Source organism: Scylla paramamosain, chromosome 31 (assembly GCF_035594125.1).
Source record: "Scylla paramamosain isolate STU-SP2022 chromosome 31, ASM3559412v1, whole genome shotgun sequence".
Lineage (NCBI taxonomy): Eukaryota > Metazoa > Arthropoda > Malacostraca > Decapoda > Portunidae > Scylla > Scylla paramamosain.
In genome coordinates this window covers 11529412-11548441 of record NC_087181.1, presented here as the reverse complement: position 1 = coordinate 11548441, position 19030 = coordinate 11529412, and the positions used below count along the sequence as shown (strand labels likewise).

At 42.0% G+C, this 19030-nt stretch overlaps 2 protein-coding genes across 4 annotated transcripts in view; both read right to left on the bottom strand.

Annotated features, from left to right (window-relative positions):
• Nucleotides 1–3851: 3851 nt before the first annotated feature.
• LOC135116505 (protein RCC2 homolog) lies at nucleotides 3852–11504 on the bottom strand. 2 transcript variants are annotated; one of them, XM_064034018.1, is made up of 6 exons: nucleotides 11228–11504; nucleotides 9269–9491; nucleotides 8421–8671; nucleotides 7567–7818; nucleotides 6751–7107; nucleotides 3852–6361 (listed from the first exon to the last, which is right to left on the bottom strand). In XM_064034018.1, the coding sequence occupies exons 1-6, from the start codon at nucleotides 11384–11386 to the stop codon at nucleotides 6191–6193; spliced, it is 1413 nt and encodes a 470-aa protein (XP_063890088.1). In that variant the 5' UTR covers nucleotides 11387–11504; the 3' UTR covers nucleotides 3852–6190. The 2 variants fall into 2 exon arrangements, with proteins under 2 accessions (XP_063890088.1, XP_063890089.1); XM_064034019.1 differs by having other exon boundaries at nucleotides 9269–9488; nucleotides 11228–11498.
• A 1395-nt stretch (nucleotides 11505–12899) lies between these two features.
• Nucleotides 12900–19030, bottom strand: part of LOC135116501 (uncharacterized) — a 31669-nt gene continuing 25538 nt past the window's right edge. For both annotated transcript variants that reach the window (XM_064034014.1, XM_064034013.1), the window contains exons 4-7: nucleotides 17564–17687; nucleotides 17193–17345; nucleotides 16538–16760; nucleotides 12900–15980 (exon numbers count right to left, since the gene is read on the bottom strand). In XM_064034014.1, coding sequence (XP_063890084.1) covers nucleotides 15139–15980; nucleotides 16538–16760; nucleotides 17193–17345; nucleotides 17564–17687 — 1342 coding nt within the window. In that variant the 3' untranslated portion in view covers nucleotides 12900–15138. The remainder of the gene's footprint in view (nucleotides 15981–16537; nucleotides 16761–17192; nucleotides 17346–17563; nucleotides 17688–19030) is intronic.

The window sequence follows — 19030 nt, the reverse complement described above, 5'->3', positions numbered from 1 at the left end:
TGCAAGGTAGGGGAAAGATTATCAAACCTTGCACAGGTCTTGATGTTTATGTGGCCTCAACTTTAACTATTTGATGAGGTAATGGAGAAGGATCATAAAACCTTGCACAGATCTTGATGCTGCTGTAGCCTCAACTTTAATTATCTCTCAAATTTACCTTCTTATATAAATGGATTTAATTAACAAGCATCTCAAGACACAAAAATGTATGACGACCTGTGATCTATGGCTGACTTACATCTATCAAATACAAACTTTTAACTATTCATAGTATAAACCACCCACAATTAACTAATGAGCCCTGAAGCTTGAGGTAATGCAAAACCTTTTGATATAATACCACAAATCATTCCAGGAATACTGATTAACTGTGCCCATGAGTTGTTCACATGGTAGAAAAATAAATTGCTTGTAAAAACATATACTACACTTCTGTTATTTCTGTGACACTAGGAGTACAAACTGAACCGGCGTACTCTATACAAATTAACCCTATGTCCTAGACTAGGCCGAGTCTAAAAGTTACTCAGTAAAACTAGTATGTAATCTAAAGCAGAAAATCACCCCAAGTGGCGTTCAGCACATGAGAATCGTTTATACAGAGACAAGGCGGAGTGTCTGACGTAGGGAGGCGACAGGAAGGGGTTACGGTTCTTATGAGGAACACCGGTGGTTGCTCTGACGACTGTGTTACTCCACGCCACCACTACAGTATTACATATCAATCCTCTGGCTTCTCCTCAGCTTACTTAGTAAAATGTGTTGCAAGTTGAGTTATTTGTAAAGGCGCCACTGAGAGGAAGGGGTTACGGTTCTAGCGAGGAACACATGGCTGTTTTGACAACTGTGTTACTTCACTCCAACAATAAAGTATTACACATTAACTTTCTAGCTTCTCATGCTTATTAAAGTGTGATGCGAGTTTACAGTGATTCTGAAATGCACCACATTACAAGATTACACACTGACCTTCTGGCTTCTCATTCTAAGTGTGGTGCAAGTTTAGTGATTCTGAAAAGTCCCACTGCTACGGTATTACACAATGGCATTTTGACTTCTCCTTGACCTTAGTAAAACCTGATACAAGTTTACAGTTGTTATTTTTAAAGGCGCCACTGACAGCAAGGAAAGTTATTTGAGCCATTCAAACAATCTAGTTTGTCATTACATTTTTGCCTAGTTAAAACTGTCAGGGTTGAACATACAAGTGTCATATTGTCATTAGCAGCAAAAGGATTAAATTGCTCCTTTCAAACACTTCCACTGGTCACTTCTTACGATTTGTCTATGTTTAACACAGTAACTCAGAACCCTAAACATGGTCAACGTTATTCCGAAGACTTCTCTGACCTCACTCCACCTTTGACCTAGGCATTAAATCACTCTATTCAAACATTTCATGACTCACTTTTTATCCAGATGTTCTTTGACTCCACTCCAAACTATACATATTGTCAACACCATTTAACAACTAAGCCTCCAGTTTAGACTATCTGAGATCTTCATGTGGTTAATGCAACAAGTTTACATTATTTCCTCAACTTGTGTGCAGCAGCTTACAGTTCTCACCCTTTGGCCAGTCACACATGCACACCCAGAGATGATGCCAAGGATTTCACGGAGCAGAAGTAGGGAAAGTACTGCCAGATATCTACAGTCATACACCACTATTAGTTACTAGAAATTATATGGTTTGGTAAGAGATCATTTTTATTTTTCCAATGCATGAAGGAGGCCAGGAAGACAAAAGTAGAGGAAGAAAGCAGAAAAGTCATGTATTTTTGACACTCCTGAAGAAGTTAACTAGAGAAAACAGTCCAAAGTTATATAAAAATTTAATTATTAAATTATTTGAAGGTTTAGAAATAGTTATATGGTGGAGGTCAACAAAGAACACAAAAATGGAAAAGAAAACAGAAAAGGTCTTCTATTTTGCCACTTCAGAAAAAGTTAACAAGAGAATAAAGTTCAAAATATGTCAAATAAAGAGATTAAATTATGTGAAGGAGGGTTTAGATTAGTTTGATTGAAATACACATGAGAGGAAACACAATACACACTCTCAAGACAGGAAGGTATTGAAATCTACATCACCTCTGGATTACAAGTCATGTGAGGCCAGAGACAAAGTGGTACTCTTCAAAACTGGTGGTGACTTAAGCCTTGCAACAAACAAACACTGTGACAACCAAAGCTGCACTCACATACATACACCCACTGAAGCACACATACTTAAATGACATTCTGTATTCACTGACACCTCTGCACTCAGTTAACACTTGAATATTCCATTAAAACCTGTATACTTCTTTGACACTGTATACCCAAGTTTCAATCAATGCCTGTATACAACTTTGTTAATTAAAATTGCTACCTTAGCCACTACATGTTACAGTATAGACTCTCTAAAACATGTTCTGAGATATGCATTACACAATCACTATCAAAAAACTAAGTAACCTCCCCACAAAATCCTCCCCACAAAATTAACATCCTCCCCACAAAATTAAGTAGCTATTGGTAATACATACATGTGTAAAAAATGTTAAAATGATAAGTTACTAGGTACATTATACAACATACACAGTATATCAAGTTGTTCTGATTTTTCAACGCCTTAAAAAAATGGATAGTAGTAGTAGTAGTAGTGATGATGATAATAATAATAATAATAATAATAATAATAATAATAATAATAATAATAATAATAATAATAATAATATAGTTTCTATTCTTACTGGTTCAGTCCTGAGCAAAATACTGATGCTTGAATTTCTTGTAAAGCTTTTTATTTATTTATCTATTCATTATTACAAGACATTCACTGCAGCATTAAGGTCTCGAGTGTTGTCTCTGGCACAGGAGATTGTTACCAATGTACTTTGAGGTAATGCTTGTTTTGGTTCTAAGGTTCTATTTCACACTCTAGTCACTGAGTGAATGCACCCCGCCCAGAACATCCCAAAATCCTCTGGTGCTTTGTATATAAACGACTAATTCTAATAATAACCCAGACTTGATGGCCTTGTTCTGTGTAATAAACCCATTGGTACAATCTGCCCTTCTTCCAAGATGCATTTGTGACTAAACTGGAAGGCTTGAGTATGAGTGTGCCTGTGTGTCCAATCACAGGTTCTTCCTAATATCAGACTCAGCAGTGTTCATTTTGCAAAACTTCCATAAGTGAATGTGTTTGTTCCCAAATTTGTTAATACTAGTAGCTATGAATAATAAATGTTTGAGGCTTGACCTAACCACTGCCCAGTCATTAAGTACTACAGAGTTACAGTGGCATCAGGAAGTACTATGGAAAACATGTGCACTATAAACTAGTCTTCTGTGTCTCTTGCTGTTCTTCAGAGATTTCTGTACATTACAAAGGTTGCTTGTAAGATTTTTGTATCTACATCAGCCCACCTTTAGTGACAAAATTCTGAAACTCAAAGCCAACATTTTGCAGAGTAAAAATGACCAGCCATTATCCCTATTTTTACATCCATTGCCAATGAGAACCATGATTAGTTTACACATGATTTCTAGTGAGGCAAGAGATACAGAAGTGCACTAAGGATATAGCACTGTCAATTTGAGCAAGGCCAGGTGAATGTTTCCAACAAGACTTCCTGGAAGGTGTGTCTGCAGCTTGTCACCGCCGAGCTACACATGAGGGAGAGACAGCAGGGCAACGATTCACAAACTTTGATTGTAACACACACACACGTACTTGTGTTTGGACAGGTGATGGCAATCACTACAAGAAAATGTAGGAACATACAGACCCATTGATTTCCCGTCGTCCACTCACCTCCGAGTGAACAAATCATGAGTAGGTACATCAAACCCATTCATAGTAATGAAAAATTAATTTAAATCAGGTACGTAACATTTCCTGGACAGACCCTCAAGTTCCTTTGTATGTTTCTCCAAAGCTTTGCCTCAAGTTATCAATTATGCCTCCTTCAAATCAACACTATAAGTGTTTCATATTTAAAATGATACATTCCATAAATTCTACACTATAACTTGATATCAATAATCCCATTATTATAAAAAATTTTCACAATATAATTCCAAAGATAAAAAATGGTTATTACACAATGCTTGAAAAAGGCATACTCCAAGCACCTCCAATTACCCAGTCCAATCACTAGTCAGTCTAACACCACCTACAAATGTCCTCCTCAGATTATGCAAGGTCTCTGCCACAGAGACAAAAAATATCTTACATAGAACACATCCATGCGTCACTCAGGATTAGTCCCTTGAATGCTGCTGCCCTCACATTCTTCTTGGCTTGGGCAAGCAAGATCACATTAGAATTTATGCAGGAATATGACTAAGGCTGGGCATTCTGAGTATTACCAATGCTCTGCCACACAGCATAGCAGCAGGCCACACCAGGTACACATACCATCAGTTATGCACAATGTATTCAAGAAAAGCTTGTGTTTCTGGATCTGTCTATCAATCTAACTATACACACCAGGCTAGGACACACCAGGAGGATGACACTAGCACAGGACACCTCTTTATATTCCATGTACATTTGTTTTCCTTGGGCCACTACTGCTGAGATGACACCTTGAATGCCAAAAGATTACAGGCACAAGAATATTACATGAGAACTACAACTCTGAAGCAAAATAAGAGTTGCATCTAAACCATCATTAACAGGCTAACCTTTGACGTTAGCCTATAGGGATGCAATGCTGATGACAAGAGCAAGTGTCTGTGATGGTAAAAAGGAACTTATTTTTATTTCCCTGCCAGCCTTCAGTCTCTCCCTGGGCCTCTAGTGCTGAGTGATGCATGGAGTGTCAGCAATTAATCTTTCCTACAAGCAGACACTGGAGCACATAAAAAAGAGCTTGTCTGAAATATGTAGCAATGTTCAAAAATTTATTATCTTCAGTAGTGAGATGCAAAAGGCTTACACTTCAGTGAGGTATATAATATCTAGCTGGAATGTGTTTGCAGTTGGTTAGTGAGACTTTTTTTTTAACTCAAATGGAAAAAGGTACATTTTGAATATCCTCCTGTCACAATGTTCCACTGCTCAATGATGCAAAGTAAGTGTTAGTACTTCAAATACTTGTATGATGTTCTAAAATGCTAAAACAGGGAATGGCTCTACTAAACATAAACACACACCTGAAACAAAACATATGTGGAGGTGACATCACATTGTATCATATCTCAATTATTGTCTGAGTCACACTTATTGTTCAAGTACTCGAGTATAAAAAACGCTATTAATTACTGGAAACTCATGTGTAAAAACTAAGCTTGTACTGGATATGATGCAATAGTAAAAAGAAAACTATATTCTCATTTGTTTCCTTACCATGAAATTTTTTTACTCCAAATGTCTGTATTCTAACTTCCTAAGGTTTTTAGTTTGTTCATATTGGAATATATTTGGCTTTCTTGATACAGTGATCACATCAAATTGGATGAATACAAAAAATAAATACAAGTAATTCTATTCATTCCTTTAAGACATTTTTAGCAACCATGACACTGTAAAAACAGTCATGTTACTGTTGAAATATTTCCCTACTTTATTGCTCTAACTTTTCTGCTACCATTTCACTGAAAGAGAGCTTAGTTAGTCACCATCTCCTCCTCCATCCTAGCAGGTTCAGCACCATCAGTTGGGGGAAAGGTACAGACTCACAATAATCACACCCCTTAACTCATCAGTGCTACTGTATACCTTTCCCACAGGCTTATGGAAACATTATGCTCAGCGAGTGACAACATGACCTCCACCGTGGCCTTTCTTGGCAGTGGGTGGAGGCCACTGCTCTCCGGAAGTCCTCTGCTGCTCACTCCAGCCTCAAGTTGGTTTGCACTAAAGCATCTCATATAATTAGTGTTACGCAACGAATAATTTTTGTATAAAACTAAATTATACATAACTCTTGTGTTTATAAATAAGTGACAAAAAAACAAAACAAAAAAAGAATGAATTAGTACTTAACCTATCTGTAATGTAAAAATAAATAAGTCATTACTCATTATTGCAATTTTACATAGCATCCAAACCCTACATAATCATATAAGGTCACTGATAAATATAAAACATAATCCTGACACTTAAAAGCTACATACAAACGGGACAAAAGTATTCGCAAACGCTTGAGTGAGTCCAACACTTCCTGCCAGACAGACAGAGTGACATGGTGCCTTACAGAGTGATTTCCTTCAACCGGCCCAGGATCTCCTTGTCCTGCTCCGTCTCGTCCCTCACCAGCAGCACCGTGTGTCCCATGCCACAGGTGATCTGCTCCACATGGGCACCCTCCAATGTCTTCACCTCCTTCGGTTGTGTGCTTGACTTCACATTCTCCCCAAGACCCTGAAATGTTTGGATCCTGCTGACACTGGGCATGGGACTGGTGAGGTTACACAGAAACAAATGGTCCAAATCTTTTTACAGTTTTTCTTCTTTTTTAATGTAAAAGAAGCACTGGCTAAAGGCAATAAGAAGTGAAAAAAGGCACAAACTAAGAGTCTATAGGGAGGTTAAAAGGGATCATTCAAATTTGGAGGATAACTGTCTTCAAACCAATAAGTGTGATTTTGAACAAAGACTTTGCAAAGTTTGTATCCTGCTAACACTGGCCATGGTGTGATTGGTGATGCTAAGACGAAGTGGTCTCTGTCCTCCAGTGAGAATGCAGACCCTGCAAAGCTTATATTCTGACTGATGTTATAAAGAGACCAGTGGTCCACAGCAGCACTCACCAGCTCCCCATAGGTTGGCGACGGTCCCCAGGCTATGACGCTGTCATCGGCTGCCACCACGATGGAAGTGGTGGAGCAGCCCACAGCACGCACATCCCAGCCAAACAGGTCCTGCAGTGGCTTGGGGTACATGTTGGCCTCACCAGTGCGCTTGGTCTGGCCCCACAGGAACACTCCGAGGGCACTGCAGGCGATGGTGAAGGTGGAGCCGCAGTACACCTTCTCCACACCACGATTGTGTCCGTCAAAGTACTTGATGAGGCGCGGGATGTACTCATCCTTAGGCTCAGCATGGCCCAGTCTGCCATATCCACCAAAGCCCCAAGAGTAGGGCCTCTTCTTGGCATCCACAGCAACCTGGGTGAGAGGCAAAGGTTTACCACTGATATCTTTAGAATCTTTGTTTATAATCTTCATTTTACAAAGCCAAACCATGACTTTGAAAGAAAAAATACCAATAAGATGTTGGCAGTCAAAGGCAACCAAACAGGAAATAGATAAGGTACTCAATAGCTGCATGACTCACCACACCAAAAAAGCTGACATAACTCAACCTAGATGTAAATAAACCCAATCAAGAAACACAACAGGTGAAGGAAGGGAGGATGAGAAGGGCAAGGCATTGGTGGTTATTCACAGGCAAAGAAAGGGACGAAGGAAGGGCAAGGCATCAGTGGTTATTCACAGGCAAAGGGAGAGAGGAAGAAAGGAAGAACAAGGCACAGGTAAGGATTCAGGGGCAAAGGAAGAAAGAATAAAGCACAGGTAAGGTCTTACAGGCAAAGAAGAAAGAACAAGGCTCAGACAGGGACTCACAGTGTGGTTATTCCCACAGGCCACGTCCACAATCTGCACATCAGTGACAGGTGTGGGGTGGCCATCCTTGCTGCGCTCCACAAAGATGGGCACTCGCCGGGGCACACGCTCATATTGGAATGACAGTTTGTTGCTGGTGACAAAGAACTTGCCATCAGTGTTGTGCCCCAGCTGGCCATACTCTGGCAGGCCGAAGGAGTACAGGTAGCCCTTCTTGTCCACAATCATGCTGAACTCTGCCCCACACGCCACCTGTTGATAGGGGATGCACAGATGTACCTGTTAATCTACTTTCTGGCTAATTGTGTTGTGTCTGGGCTCCTTGGATGCAGCATAGTGGCCCACAAGACTGTCCCTTCCCAATCAACAGAGGTAAGAGTGTGAATGATCTGTGTATGAATGAATGTGTGGTGTTTTGTATGGAAAATCTTTGCAAATTTACTTTACAAATTTAAATTTGCAAAGATTTCCCAGACAAGACACCACATACACAATCATTCATACACAGAAATGTGTATGAATGATTGTGTATGTGGTGTTTTGTCTGGAAAAACTTTGCCAATTTGCTTTTCTATTTCTTAATGCATGTTTGGCAGGATGTATAAGGGTGTAGGAAGGTGTATGAGGATTGCCAGTCTGACATCCATGTAAAGGTGGTATCACTCTGAGAGGAACATGAGCCTGATACATAGATAAAGGAAGATAACAATATATTTTGTCTCACAAACTTCAATCCTACAATACAGAACATAAACCTTGACAACTTTTCCTTGTTTAAAGCTTAAAGGAAGGTAACTATACTATTTTCCACTCATACCATAATCCTTTACAAGGAAACACAAACCAACACAAACCTTGACAACTTTTCCTTCCTTAAAGCTGATTCTGGAGGGAGTGTGGAGGACAGCAGTGGTGTTCCCCACACCACACTGTCCTGACTTGTTGTCCCCACAGGCAAACACTGAGCCTCGGTCTGTCAGAAGGAGTGTGTGGTTGCGTCCCACAGCTGCTGCCACCACTGTGAACTCCGACATTGTATCCATGGGGATGACACCAGCCCGCACCTCTGTGTCACCAATGCCCAGCTGGCCCTTCTCATTGCGGCCTGGAAGGTAACAATTGCACACTGTTAACCTCTCACAAAGCTTGATCACAGTGGTGGTTTGAGATAGGGAAGGACAGTGGTGGAATGAATGAATGTGATGAAAGAAGAATGAGAGGACTAGAGCATGTAAGGATGTGATGAAAGGACAGAGTGGTGGAATGAGGGAGAGAATGTGATGAGGAGAGTGAGAGGATTGAAGCAAGCAAGGAAAAAAATGCATGAAATATAAATAGAGCTTCTTTTGGAATTAGCCAACCATTTCAGTAGCCTTCTGTTATCCTGTAAGATTCCGAAGGTTGGAAAGTGCTACAGTGACTGAAGAGGAAAAGACAACCCTCATCAAGGTAAGAAATCAAGGTAAGAAATTATCATTTCCTTCACCATATGCTTAGGAACAAGTGTAAGATCTAGACAGACAGATAGACATATAAATATTAGCTATTAACCTGCCCACAAAAACATTATCTAAATATACAGTTAAATATTAGCTATTAATCAGCCCACATAAACATTATTGAATTTAATTCCACATACAACTAACCATGACCAAATTACCTAAACATAACTGGCACCTAGGTTCACAAACACAGCACTCACCCAGAGAGAACACTTTGCCTTCATCGCTGATGAAGATGGTGTGGGCGGCAGAGCAGTGTGACGCCACGTAGGCCACACGGATGCCCCGGAATGCTGCGAGGCGCCGTGGCACATGGTGCAGCATGGCTGGGATGCCCTTCAGGTTGCGGCGGCCGATGTACTCCCACTGTGTGCATCCTGTGTACAGGACGGTGCCTCGGTGCTCCGGCAGGCTGAGCCTCTGCTGGGTGAGGGACAGTTAGTGGCTGCCTCTCAGTTCAATACAGATTTCAAGACTGTCCTAATTTTGGATAATGCTTTTCTTGTTGCAGTCCAGATGTTGCCCCACACAGTATCCACCCCCACCACCCAAGCCAGCATGACCTGACACTGCTGTGACCTAGCCACCAGCCACATGGACAGTCTCAAGCAGTTTAGTCCACCCCTCCTCAGAGGACAGACATGTGACAGACAGCTCTGCTTTATCTCTATACCAGTATTTATATTTAATATATGGCAGCCATCTTCCAAATCTTCTTTCCTTTACTCTCGGGAATATTTGGACAATTACAACAACCACAGCACAACCACCTTGTACACTGTCTCTGCTTTCTAGGGACAGACACCTTCACTGGACCTTTCTTTTCTCTCTGCCTTTTTGTAGCCCTTGGCCAGAGCCTCTTTCATATGTATAAACATGATAAATGTAGTAAATAAATAATTAAATAACTCCATTACTATGGCTGTCCTTCATTAACATTTAAAGCACTGTTAAAAACTGTTTGCATGGACACACACACAAAAAAAAAAAGAGAATATAAGATTTTGCCATTTATAGATTATAGAACTATTTAAAAGATTGCAGGATAAAAACTGGAATATAATACAAACAATTTGTAAATCATTAAGAGAGAAAGCATAAAGCTAAGAAAAGTTTAATACAACCAGTCACCACTGTCCTTATAAAAGAACTGTATTGCAGAAAGATATGGACAGAGAAGCATAGTGTGATTGGAATTAAACACTGGCAAAATAACATAAAATGAAATAAATAAAGCATCTTCCCATGGCATACAAAAGTATGAGGTATAAAGAGAATGTCAATAAATTTTTTCATTAGCAAAAACAAATCAGCTTGTCATAAAAACAAACAATTTTGACATTACTCAGTTTCACATTACAGAGTTTAGACATCATTCAGTCACTCTCAATAATTTAACCTCCCCACAATGACCCCAACTTTCACCACACATGACATATAAAGTACCTAATATACTGAAAAGCAGGAATGAGGAAAGAGAAGATTGAGAGGAGGAGAGAGAGAAAGCAGGTAGAAAGACAAAGAAGCCAGATGAGACAGGATGTGATAAACACAATGAAAACTGATACAAAAGAGAACAAGAACTGAAAACAGGGAAAGACGAAGCAGGAACGAGGAGAGGGAAGGGAAGGCAGAAGAGAGACAGAAAGCAGAATTAGTAAAACAGAAAGAGACAGGAAGTGATAAACATGATAAAAAAAAATTTTTTTAAATACAAAAGAGAAAGGGGACTGAAAATATAGAAAGATGAAGCAGGTATGAGGAGAGGGAAGGGAGAGAAGCAGGAGAAAGAGAGTGAAAGAAGTACTATGGCTAAAAACGAAAACGAGATGGGTGAGCGATAAACAGGAAGCGATAAACACGATGAAAACTAAAACAGGAGATTGAAAACTGGGAAAGATGAAGCAGGGACGGGGAGATGGAGAAAGCAGAGGTAATATGACTAAGAAATAAGTCAAGAGGGGCAATAGAGAGAAGCAGGACGAGATAAGCACCATGAAAACTGATACAAGGGATCTAAGAACATGAAAAGACGAAGCAAGGATGAGGAGAGGGAAGGAAGATGTGCAGGAGAGAGGAAAACCAAACATATAAAGACAGAAAAAGAAACGAGGAAGGTGGGAGAGAAACGCAGGAAGCAGCAGTACAAGCCAGCCAACCTTTTTCTCGGGGTCAGTGGAGGAGGCCGAGTCAGATCCCACACTATCTTGACTCGTATCATCTTGTGCCGCCTCGCTCACTGCTGCTGTCGAGTCCTCCTTCAACTTCTTGGTCTCCTGCTCCTCCTCGTCCTCCGCGGGTCGCTTCTCCGGCGTCATGTTCCTCGGGTACAAGAAAAATTAGTGAGCCGCCCGGCACTAGACAAGCGGTAATTCGCCTGCGTCCGATTTCCTGCCGCTCTGACTTAGGCGGTCTGGATTTCTTTTCTCAGGTTTAAGGGGTTTGGTCGTTCTTCAGGCTGCTGTGACGGTCTAACCTTTTTTTTTTTTTTTTTTTTTTGTAATGATGTGTTTGTTTTGTGTGTGTGTTGTTCGGGGTTCGTGTGTGTGTTTCGGGATATGAGGTGAATGACCTGTTTGTGTTGCTTGTGACGGGGTGGTATTGTGTGGGTTTTGTGTGGGGTTTGGTTTTCTGGTGTGGTTAATGGTGAAAGGGCGGCATTATTTTGTTTTCATGAACGGATGTTTTTATCTACTATGCATTGATGTGGTGTCAGTGCTGATCAGAGGGGAAGACAAAATGATCTTAACTTTTTCCTGCATTCATGAAGATTTCAAACAGCTATAAAAAATGCATCGTATACACGCGCTTTTCTCATAATGAAAGTGTATTTCTTCAGTGATAACATTTTTAGGGCTTCATAGTGAACACCTCAAGTCATGCGGACAGTTTCAAATAAGCCTCTGACGCTTCCCTTTTCTTTTGTTTACGTTTGGCGGCGGCGCGCCATCTGTCTCCCCCGCCGGGAACTGTAGCTGAATAAAATTCTCGCTTTAATGGCAACTCTTTAAGCAACCTTGTAATATTATAGGAATTTATCATGCGCTAGGAATTAACATTTAAACTAAGCATCTATTTTATCATACGGAGGTACCGGTGACGTAGGCTATGTAATGTTTCTCCCAAAGTATGCATAAGTTTGTATGTTGATATAATTATATTGGGCTCATGAGAACAGTGTCTGTGGCAGGTTTGTGAGAATAATGATCACCACCCAGCCAGCGGCAGCATCCGTCAGGCAATAGTTGTTGCCAGCGATCATTCATAATTCGCTCAGACCACAAACTATCTTAAAACTAAATATATTAACTCCACATCCCATCTTATGCATATTCAACAAGATTTTGCACTGCAGACGTGAATACGTGAAGCAGAAACCATGAATTAATAGCTCATATTCTCTGTAGTGGGTTTAAAGCGCCCACACACACACACACACACATACACGTTCTCCAGACACAGGAAGAGCACAGGGAAAGGAAATACCTACAGGGCGGGGAAAGCAAGCGTCGCGCATCTCTTTGTCATGCCCCACAGTTATCATTCTCCAAGCATTATCAAGTGTGGGATTACCGGGTTATCAGAGGACGACTTCACCCCGAGCTGTTTCAGATACGGTCTGTCAGGAAATGATAAGATGACATACACACACACACGCACATAGGACAATGACAAACATGATGTCACAGTTGGAAAACCTAACTTGAGAGAGAGAGAGAGAGAGAGAGAGAGAGAGAGAGAGAGAGAGAGAGAGAGAGAGAGAGAGAGAGAGAGAGAGAGAGAGAGATCTACCTACTAGAGAAGAAAGTGAAGTTGATAAAGGAGAAACCATTAACATATCATATATTTATTTGGAACAAGGCACACGACATTAGGCACATGGGTTGGGTATACCAATTAATACTTGGAACGCCTTGGAGAATGAGCAAACACCTTCACTTCAGCTCTCATCCCCCCAGCTGACTTGGTTCCCCCGCCAGCAGTAGACAGAAGGCTGCTGCGGTGGGAGTGACTAGGTAATCGGGAATGACTCGGTAATGACTAGCTAATCACACTTCCCAATAATAATAATAATAATAATAATAATAATAATAACAATGGTAATGAACACCGTTTTATTACTCCAATCAGCCTGCGATAGAGTAAAAACAAGTGCAGTAATCAAGATGATAATAATAATAATAACAATAATAATAATAATATTAATGATAATAACAATAATAATAATAATAATAATAATAATAATAATAATAATAATAATAATAATCCTGGTTTATCACTCCTGTCAGCCTGTGACGGAGTGTATACAAATTAAAAGCGAGTACTATACAGCGGCATGCAGAATTTTGCAGCCGTTCAAAGGACAGGCGAAACAAACAGCACTGCACATCTGTGGGTAAAACGCACGCCAAGGAAGGGTGTACAGAGGCGAGGAGGAGGAGACATAGGAGTAACAGTCTCAAGAGTCAACAGGAATACGTGAAAGCAGAACCAAAGAGCCCGTATTTTGAAACGTTTCTTTCTCTCACAGGGACTATTTTCAAAGGCCACGGAGATGATTATTTGGGTTCTCATGGGTGTTCATGGCGCCACTGACGTAGAATCCGTATCAAATTATCACTGGACCACGAAAACACGCTACAATAACCAGAATTACGTAACCACTCTTGAAAACTCCTAACCACTTCCGTTAGACTAGAGCCATGAAAACACAATTGGAAATCCTTTCAACTTCTAATAAAGTCTGTTCAGTTACCTGAATCACGAAAACACTTTGAAAACATCACCAACTCTCACTAAATCCTCTACAACTATTACCAGTCCTAATTACCAAATCCTAATAACTTCCACTAAAACGTATCAAACTATCATACGAGTCACTAAAACACCCTTGAGAACCTTCATGACCTCCATTACAGCCTCTTTAACCGACAGTATCGCAAAACACCTTGAAAACCTCGACAACTTCCACTAGAACCACTAAACTATCCTTGAAAACCCCAAGTTCCACTAAAACTTCAGCTATCACCAAAATCACGAAAACACACCAGAAAACCTCAATATCTTACTCAGAATCACAAAATCATTCTCAAGAATCCCAATAACTTCCACTATAGACCTTTAAAAGTAGTAAAGATAAGATGCTGAAACATTTGAGAATACAGTCCCTCAGTTCTTGTTAATAGTGATTATATACATCTCCCGTTTTCTTTGTTATTCTCAATGGGAGACTAAGGTAATACACTGGTAGGTTATAACCTCTCATTCACCTGAGCATAACATCTACACACCTACGACAGGTACGCATGGAGGAGGATTCTGAACGGAGTCTCTTCTTCTAGGACCAGAACAAATAAAAGGAAAAAAAGAGGAAAAAGTACATTCTAAACTTCGACCTAATAAATAAAAGAAAAAATAGTAAAAAAGATACAATCACAGTCTCAACCCCGGACCAGCCATTGAGTTGATGATGATGATGATGATGATGATGATGATGATGATGATGATGATGATAGTGGTGGTGGTGGTGGTGGTGGTGGTAGCAGTAGTAGTGGTGGTGGCATATCATTAAATCACTTGCAAATCTACATACACTGAATAAAAATATCTGAAATACACAAACGAGAGAGAGAGAGAGAGAGAGAGAGAGAGAGAGAGAGAGAGAGAGAGAGAGAGAGAGAGAGAGAGAGAGAGAGAAACCCAAACATAACACAACACCAATACACCCCCACACACACCCTAAAAAAAATAAAATAAAAATAAAAAAAACAGCTAAACAGAAACCCTCCTTATACACTCTCCTGACGCCTTCTAGCAGTCAGCCAGCACCGTCAGCAGCGCAGCATCAAACACTCCCAGAACCCCCCTCCATGTCTCTCCTGTCTGACTCGATCACTTGTATGTACACCTTAACTTACCAAGAGTTACATCTACACGACGCAGTGGTTCACGCTGACCTAAGTAGCATCTACGGTACGTATGTGGTACGTCTGGTACAAGGCACACTTGATCAAGAGGACGGTACGTTATTGCATTACAAGGGGCGGGGTAGCGAGGGGCGGGGGTGAGGCTACAGTAGCTTATCCCAGTTAAACTCGTCAGTGATCTCCTCGTCGTCAGAGTGAGGACCTGAGCCTGTGATGAGTCCCACCTGGATAGCTTCCATGTTCTGCGCCAGTGTATGTTCCAGCATCCCCTCCAGGCAGTCATCGTTGTGTGGGGATGCAGCCTCCCCGCCGGCGTGAATAGGGGGCGACAAGGGAGCCAGGAGGCGGCTGAGTGGCTCTGACAGCGGCTGGGGACTAGCTACTGCTGGCTCTCTCCGCATGATGGTCACCGTTCCCCCAGAGCCGTGACTGGCAGCGCTGACTGTCTGGCTGTGTGCGGAGAGAGAAAGAGACGCTGAGCTGTCCCCGCAGTCACTATGGCCGCTCAGACTGAAGCTGCCGTCTAGGGGGAGCTCCCCGGGCGTACTGGCCTGCTGGGGGGATCTGAGCACGTCATCAGGGGGCACGCCGTTGGATATCATGAGGGAGTCCGCCACCAGGGTCTCCAGCGTCTCCCCGGAGGTCTGGAGGGGCAGGAGTGTGGCGTCGCTGGAGGAGGTCCTCGTGGTTGCCATGGGGGCGGGGATGGCCGTGGGGGCGGACACGGGCATGGACATGGGGAGGGACAGGGGCAGCACGCTGGGCACGCTTTGGTTCACGTTGGCGCCTCCAGTGTTCTGCGGCGTGAGCAGGGCAGCGTACTCTCTCAGCTGCTCCGGCGTGAGGTTACTGAGCAGCAGCAGGTCGCAGTCCTTCATAGTGATGCCATCCACCGAGGAATCTCGCGGCGCGCACTCACCTTCCCCAACGCCCATGGAGAGGCTGACGGGTGCGTTGGTCCCCGTCACGCCATCCAGTAACACTCCTGCAACGGGAACACTTGTCTGACCCCCCAAATCCTGCAGAAATGTACACTCTTTGCGTCCATGGCAGTGTTAGAACGTCAAGGATACGTTTTCTTTGAGATGATATCTATTACAAGCATCATTAGTGTCAGGGTTACCCTATGAAAGAAAATTGAAATATGGCAATGATAATTTTTTTTACGGCTCCTGGAGCCCCAGAAAAATGTTCAAACTGTTCTAAGTCAACTAGACATTCTTAATTATTCTTAATGTCTATCTTGAACTCCCTTGTTTTCAATCATTTCTATTCAGAATCACTCACAAAGGCCTGTATTCTGAAACCCTTCGATCTCTCTCTCACCACGACTATTTTGAAAAGCCAGGGAGATGATTAGCCAGTTTTTCAAGAGTTTCTCCTGTTAATAATATAAAAATCCTTGTTAATCTGTCACTAGAAACATAAAAACACCTTAATTCAAAATCCGTTTCACTTCAACAATAGACTTTTGAAAGTAGTGGAGATGCGGCGCAGAAGTGTTTCAGAATCACTCCCCAATACCCATTTCTCACCACTCACCCTCCTGCGAAAAGTTCCAGGGGTGTGTCGTCTGCGCCCAGTGGTCCACGCGGGCGCTGTGGCTCCAGGGGTTGACCATCGGGGTGCCAGTCTTGAGCTCGGGGTCCTGCAGGGGCGTGGCGGCGGCGGGTATGATGGTACTGAGTCCCGTGTTGGCGGCGCTCATTGAGAGAGTTGTGGTTCTCGCCGTGTTGGTCAGCGTGTGGGCCAGATACGGGTTGAACTGTGGGAAGGGAGTCTTAGTAGTTTTATATTCGTCTTAGTAGTTATAAAGTAGTCTTAGAAGTTCTATAGTAGTGTTAGTAATCCTATAATACATGCAGGAAATTACTTTAATGAGTTCTGGAACAAATGAGCATGTTATATCACCAACTCAAGCTAAAAATGGATTAGGGCAAGTTAGGTTATATTAAGTCAGTTAAGATCATTTCAGCTTACAATGTTTAGTTAGATCATGTTAGGTTAGGCTGGATTAGACTAGGTTGAGTTAGATTAGATTATGTAAGATTACTTAAAGCTAGATTAGATTAAGATAGGGTAGAATAAGTTAGGTTACATTAGTTTACGTTAAGGTATGTTAGATTACGTAGCGTTAAGATAGAATAGATAAGGTAACTTAACCTAACCAGGCCTACACATTCAACACGCGACTCACTCTCGGGCAAGGCTGCTTCTTCCGCTTGCTGGCCGCCTCGTCCGCCGTGTGGGTGGCGTCGATGGCCCAGTAGGAGCCCTTGCCCGGGTCATCCTTGGTCCGCGGCACCTTCTTGAAGCATTTGTTGAGGGACAAGTTGTGACGCACCGAGTTCTGGCGGGATTTAAACACTTCAGTCACTCTTTAGTAAGATTGAGAACATTCTAACAGATTGAAAACACTAAAGTAACTCTATTAAACATTCTAATAAGATTAATATACCTGATAAGATAAAGACTTCAACCAGTCTAATAAGTACTTGAGTTAAATTGGAAACACTTCATCACTCTAGGTAGGGAGGTGAGGGTGCTGTTATTCTTTATTCTGCTCACCTTCCACCCGACGGGCGCCTGGCGGTAGTAGGAGAAGTTGTCCATGATCCAGTGGTAAATCTCCGCCAGGGTCATCTTCCTGCGGCTGCTGCTGGTGATGGCCAGCGTGATGAGGTTGGCGTAGCTGACGGAGGAAAGAAATAATGATGTTTAGTTTGTCAAGGAAATGAGGTTAAGTTTAATTTTGGAGAGGAAATAATTATGTTTGTTGAGGGTTGACGTAGCTGACGAAGGAAAGGAATAATGTTACGGTATTCGACGGTTGGTGGAGCTGACAAAGGAAAAAAATGACGGTGTTTAGTTTAATTTATGTGGTAGTGAGCTACTGTGCTCATGTACAAGTGCTAGCTTAATTTTTTGCACTAAAAGACAAGATACGAATTGAAGAAAAGCGTTTTTTGTTTCGTTATTTGTTGTTACATTACCACTACTACTACTACTGCTACTACCACCACCACCACCACCACAACCGCCATATTCTATACAATATCACCCCTCAAAAAAAAAAAAAAAATAATAATATTAATAATAAAATGAAAACAATATACGCAGACACCTAACATAATATTATGAAAAGGGAGAGAGAGAGAGAGAGAGAGAGAGAGAGAGAGAGAGAGAGAGAGAGAGAGAGAGAGAGAGAGAGAGAGAGAGAGAGAGAGAGAGAGAGAGAGAGAGAGAAGAAAAGTTTCACACAAAGACGAAAAATCTTGCAAGACACCACACAAGACCTACATTACTGGGATCACGTCAGGTCACTAACCCCCCTTGACCTTGGGCTAGGAGTGTTTTCTATATATGTATTTTGATGGTTAGCGCCTGAAATTTTACAGAAGAAACCGCTAAACTGAGGATTAAGAAACAGCCACGCCTGCCGCCAGGTGTTCCCCACATCCACCCCCTTACTCACCCATCGTTCGTTTATTTATTCACTCATTCACTCAACATATTACTCACTCATTCAAACACACATACACACACACACACACAAACACACGCGCATCGCTGGCCTGGTCGTCAGTCTCAACACAACGCAGGAGAGGCCGGGGAAAGTGCAGAAGAGCGCGGCCAGGATTCATACGCAGGCTAGACGGACGCCCTCACTACCCTCCACTCACTACCCCTGGCAGCTGTCTACAACCAAGCACTCCTGCAGTCTGGCAAACAAGTGCTAAACAACCACCACCACTGCCGCCGCCACCACCTTTCTCTTCCCGCATTCTTAATAATAATAATAACAATATAATGTTACAACAACAACTACTACTACTACTACTACTACTACACTTCCTCACACACTTCCTTTCCTCATTTCTTCCTTTTCTTCTTACTACAGTCTGCCTGGAAAATACCTGGAAATGCCTGGAAAACCCTATAACTGGGGAAATATTGACGAAGAGACACGGGAGGCAGGAGGGAAGGTGTCGGTCTGGATCTTGATGACGTCATGTTTTCATGTGAGCGCTCTGA

Bases quoted from the DNA above. Each gene is read 5' to 3' on its own strand.
- LOC135116505 (XM_064034018.1), bottom strand. From the start codon at position 11,386: ATGACGCCGGAGAAGCGACCCGCGGAGGACGAGGAGGAGCAGGAGACC. The intron at 9,492-11,227 runs GTTGGCTGGCTT...TCCCTCACCCAG, and splicing joins CCACTGACCCCGAGAAAAAG to CAGAGGCTCAGCCTGCCGGA. The intron at 7,819-8,420 runs GTTTGTGTTGGT...CCCTATCAACAG, and splicing joins AGGAAGGAAAAGTTGTCAAG to GTGGCGTGTGGGGCAGAGTT.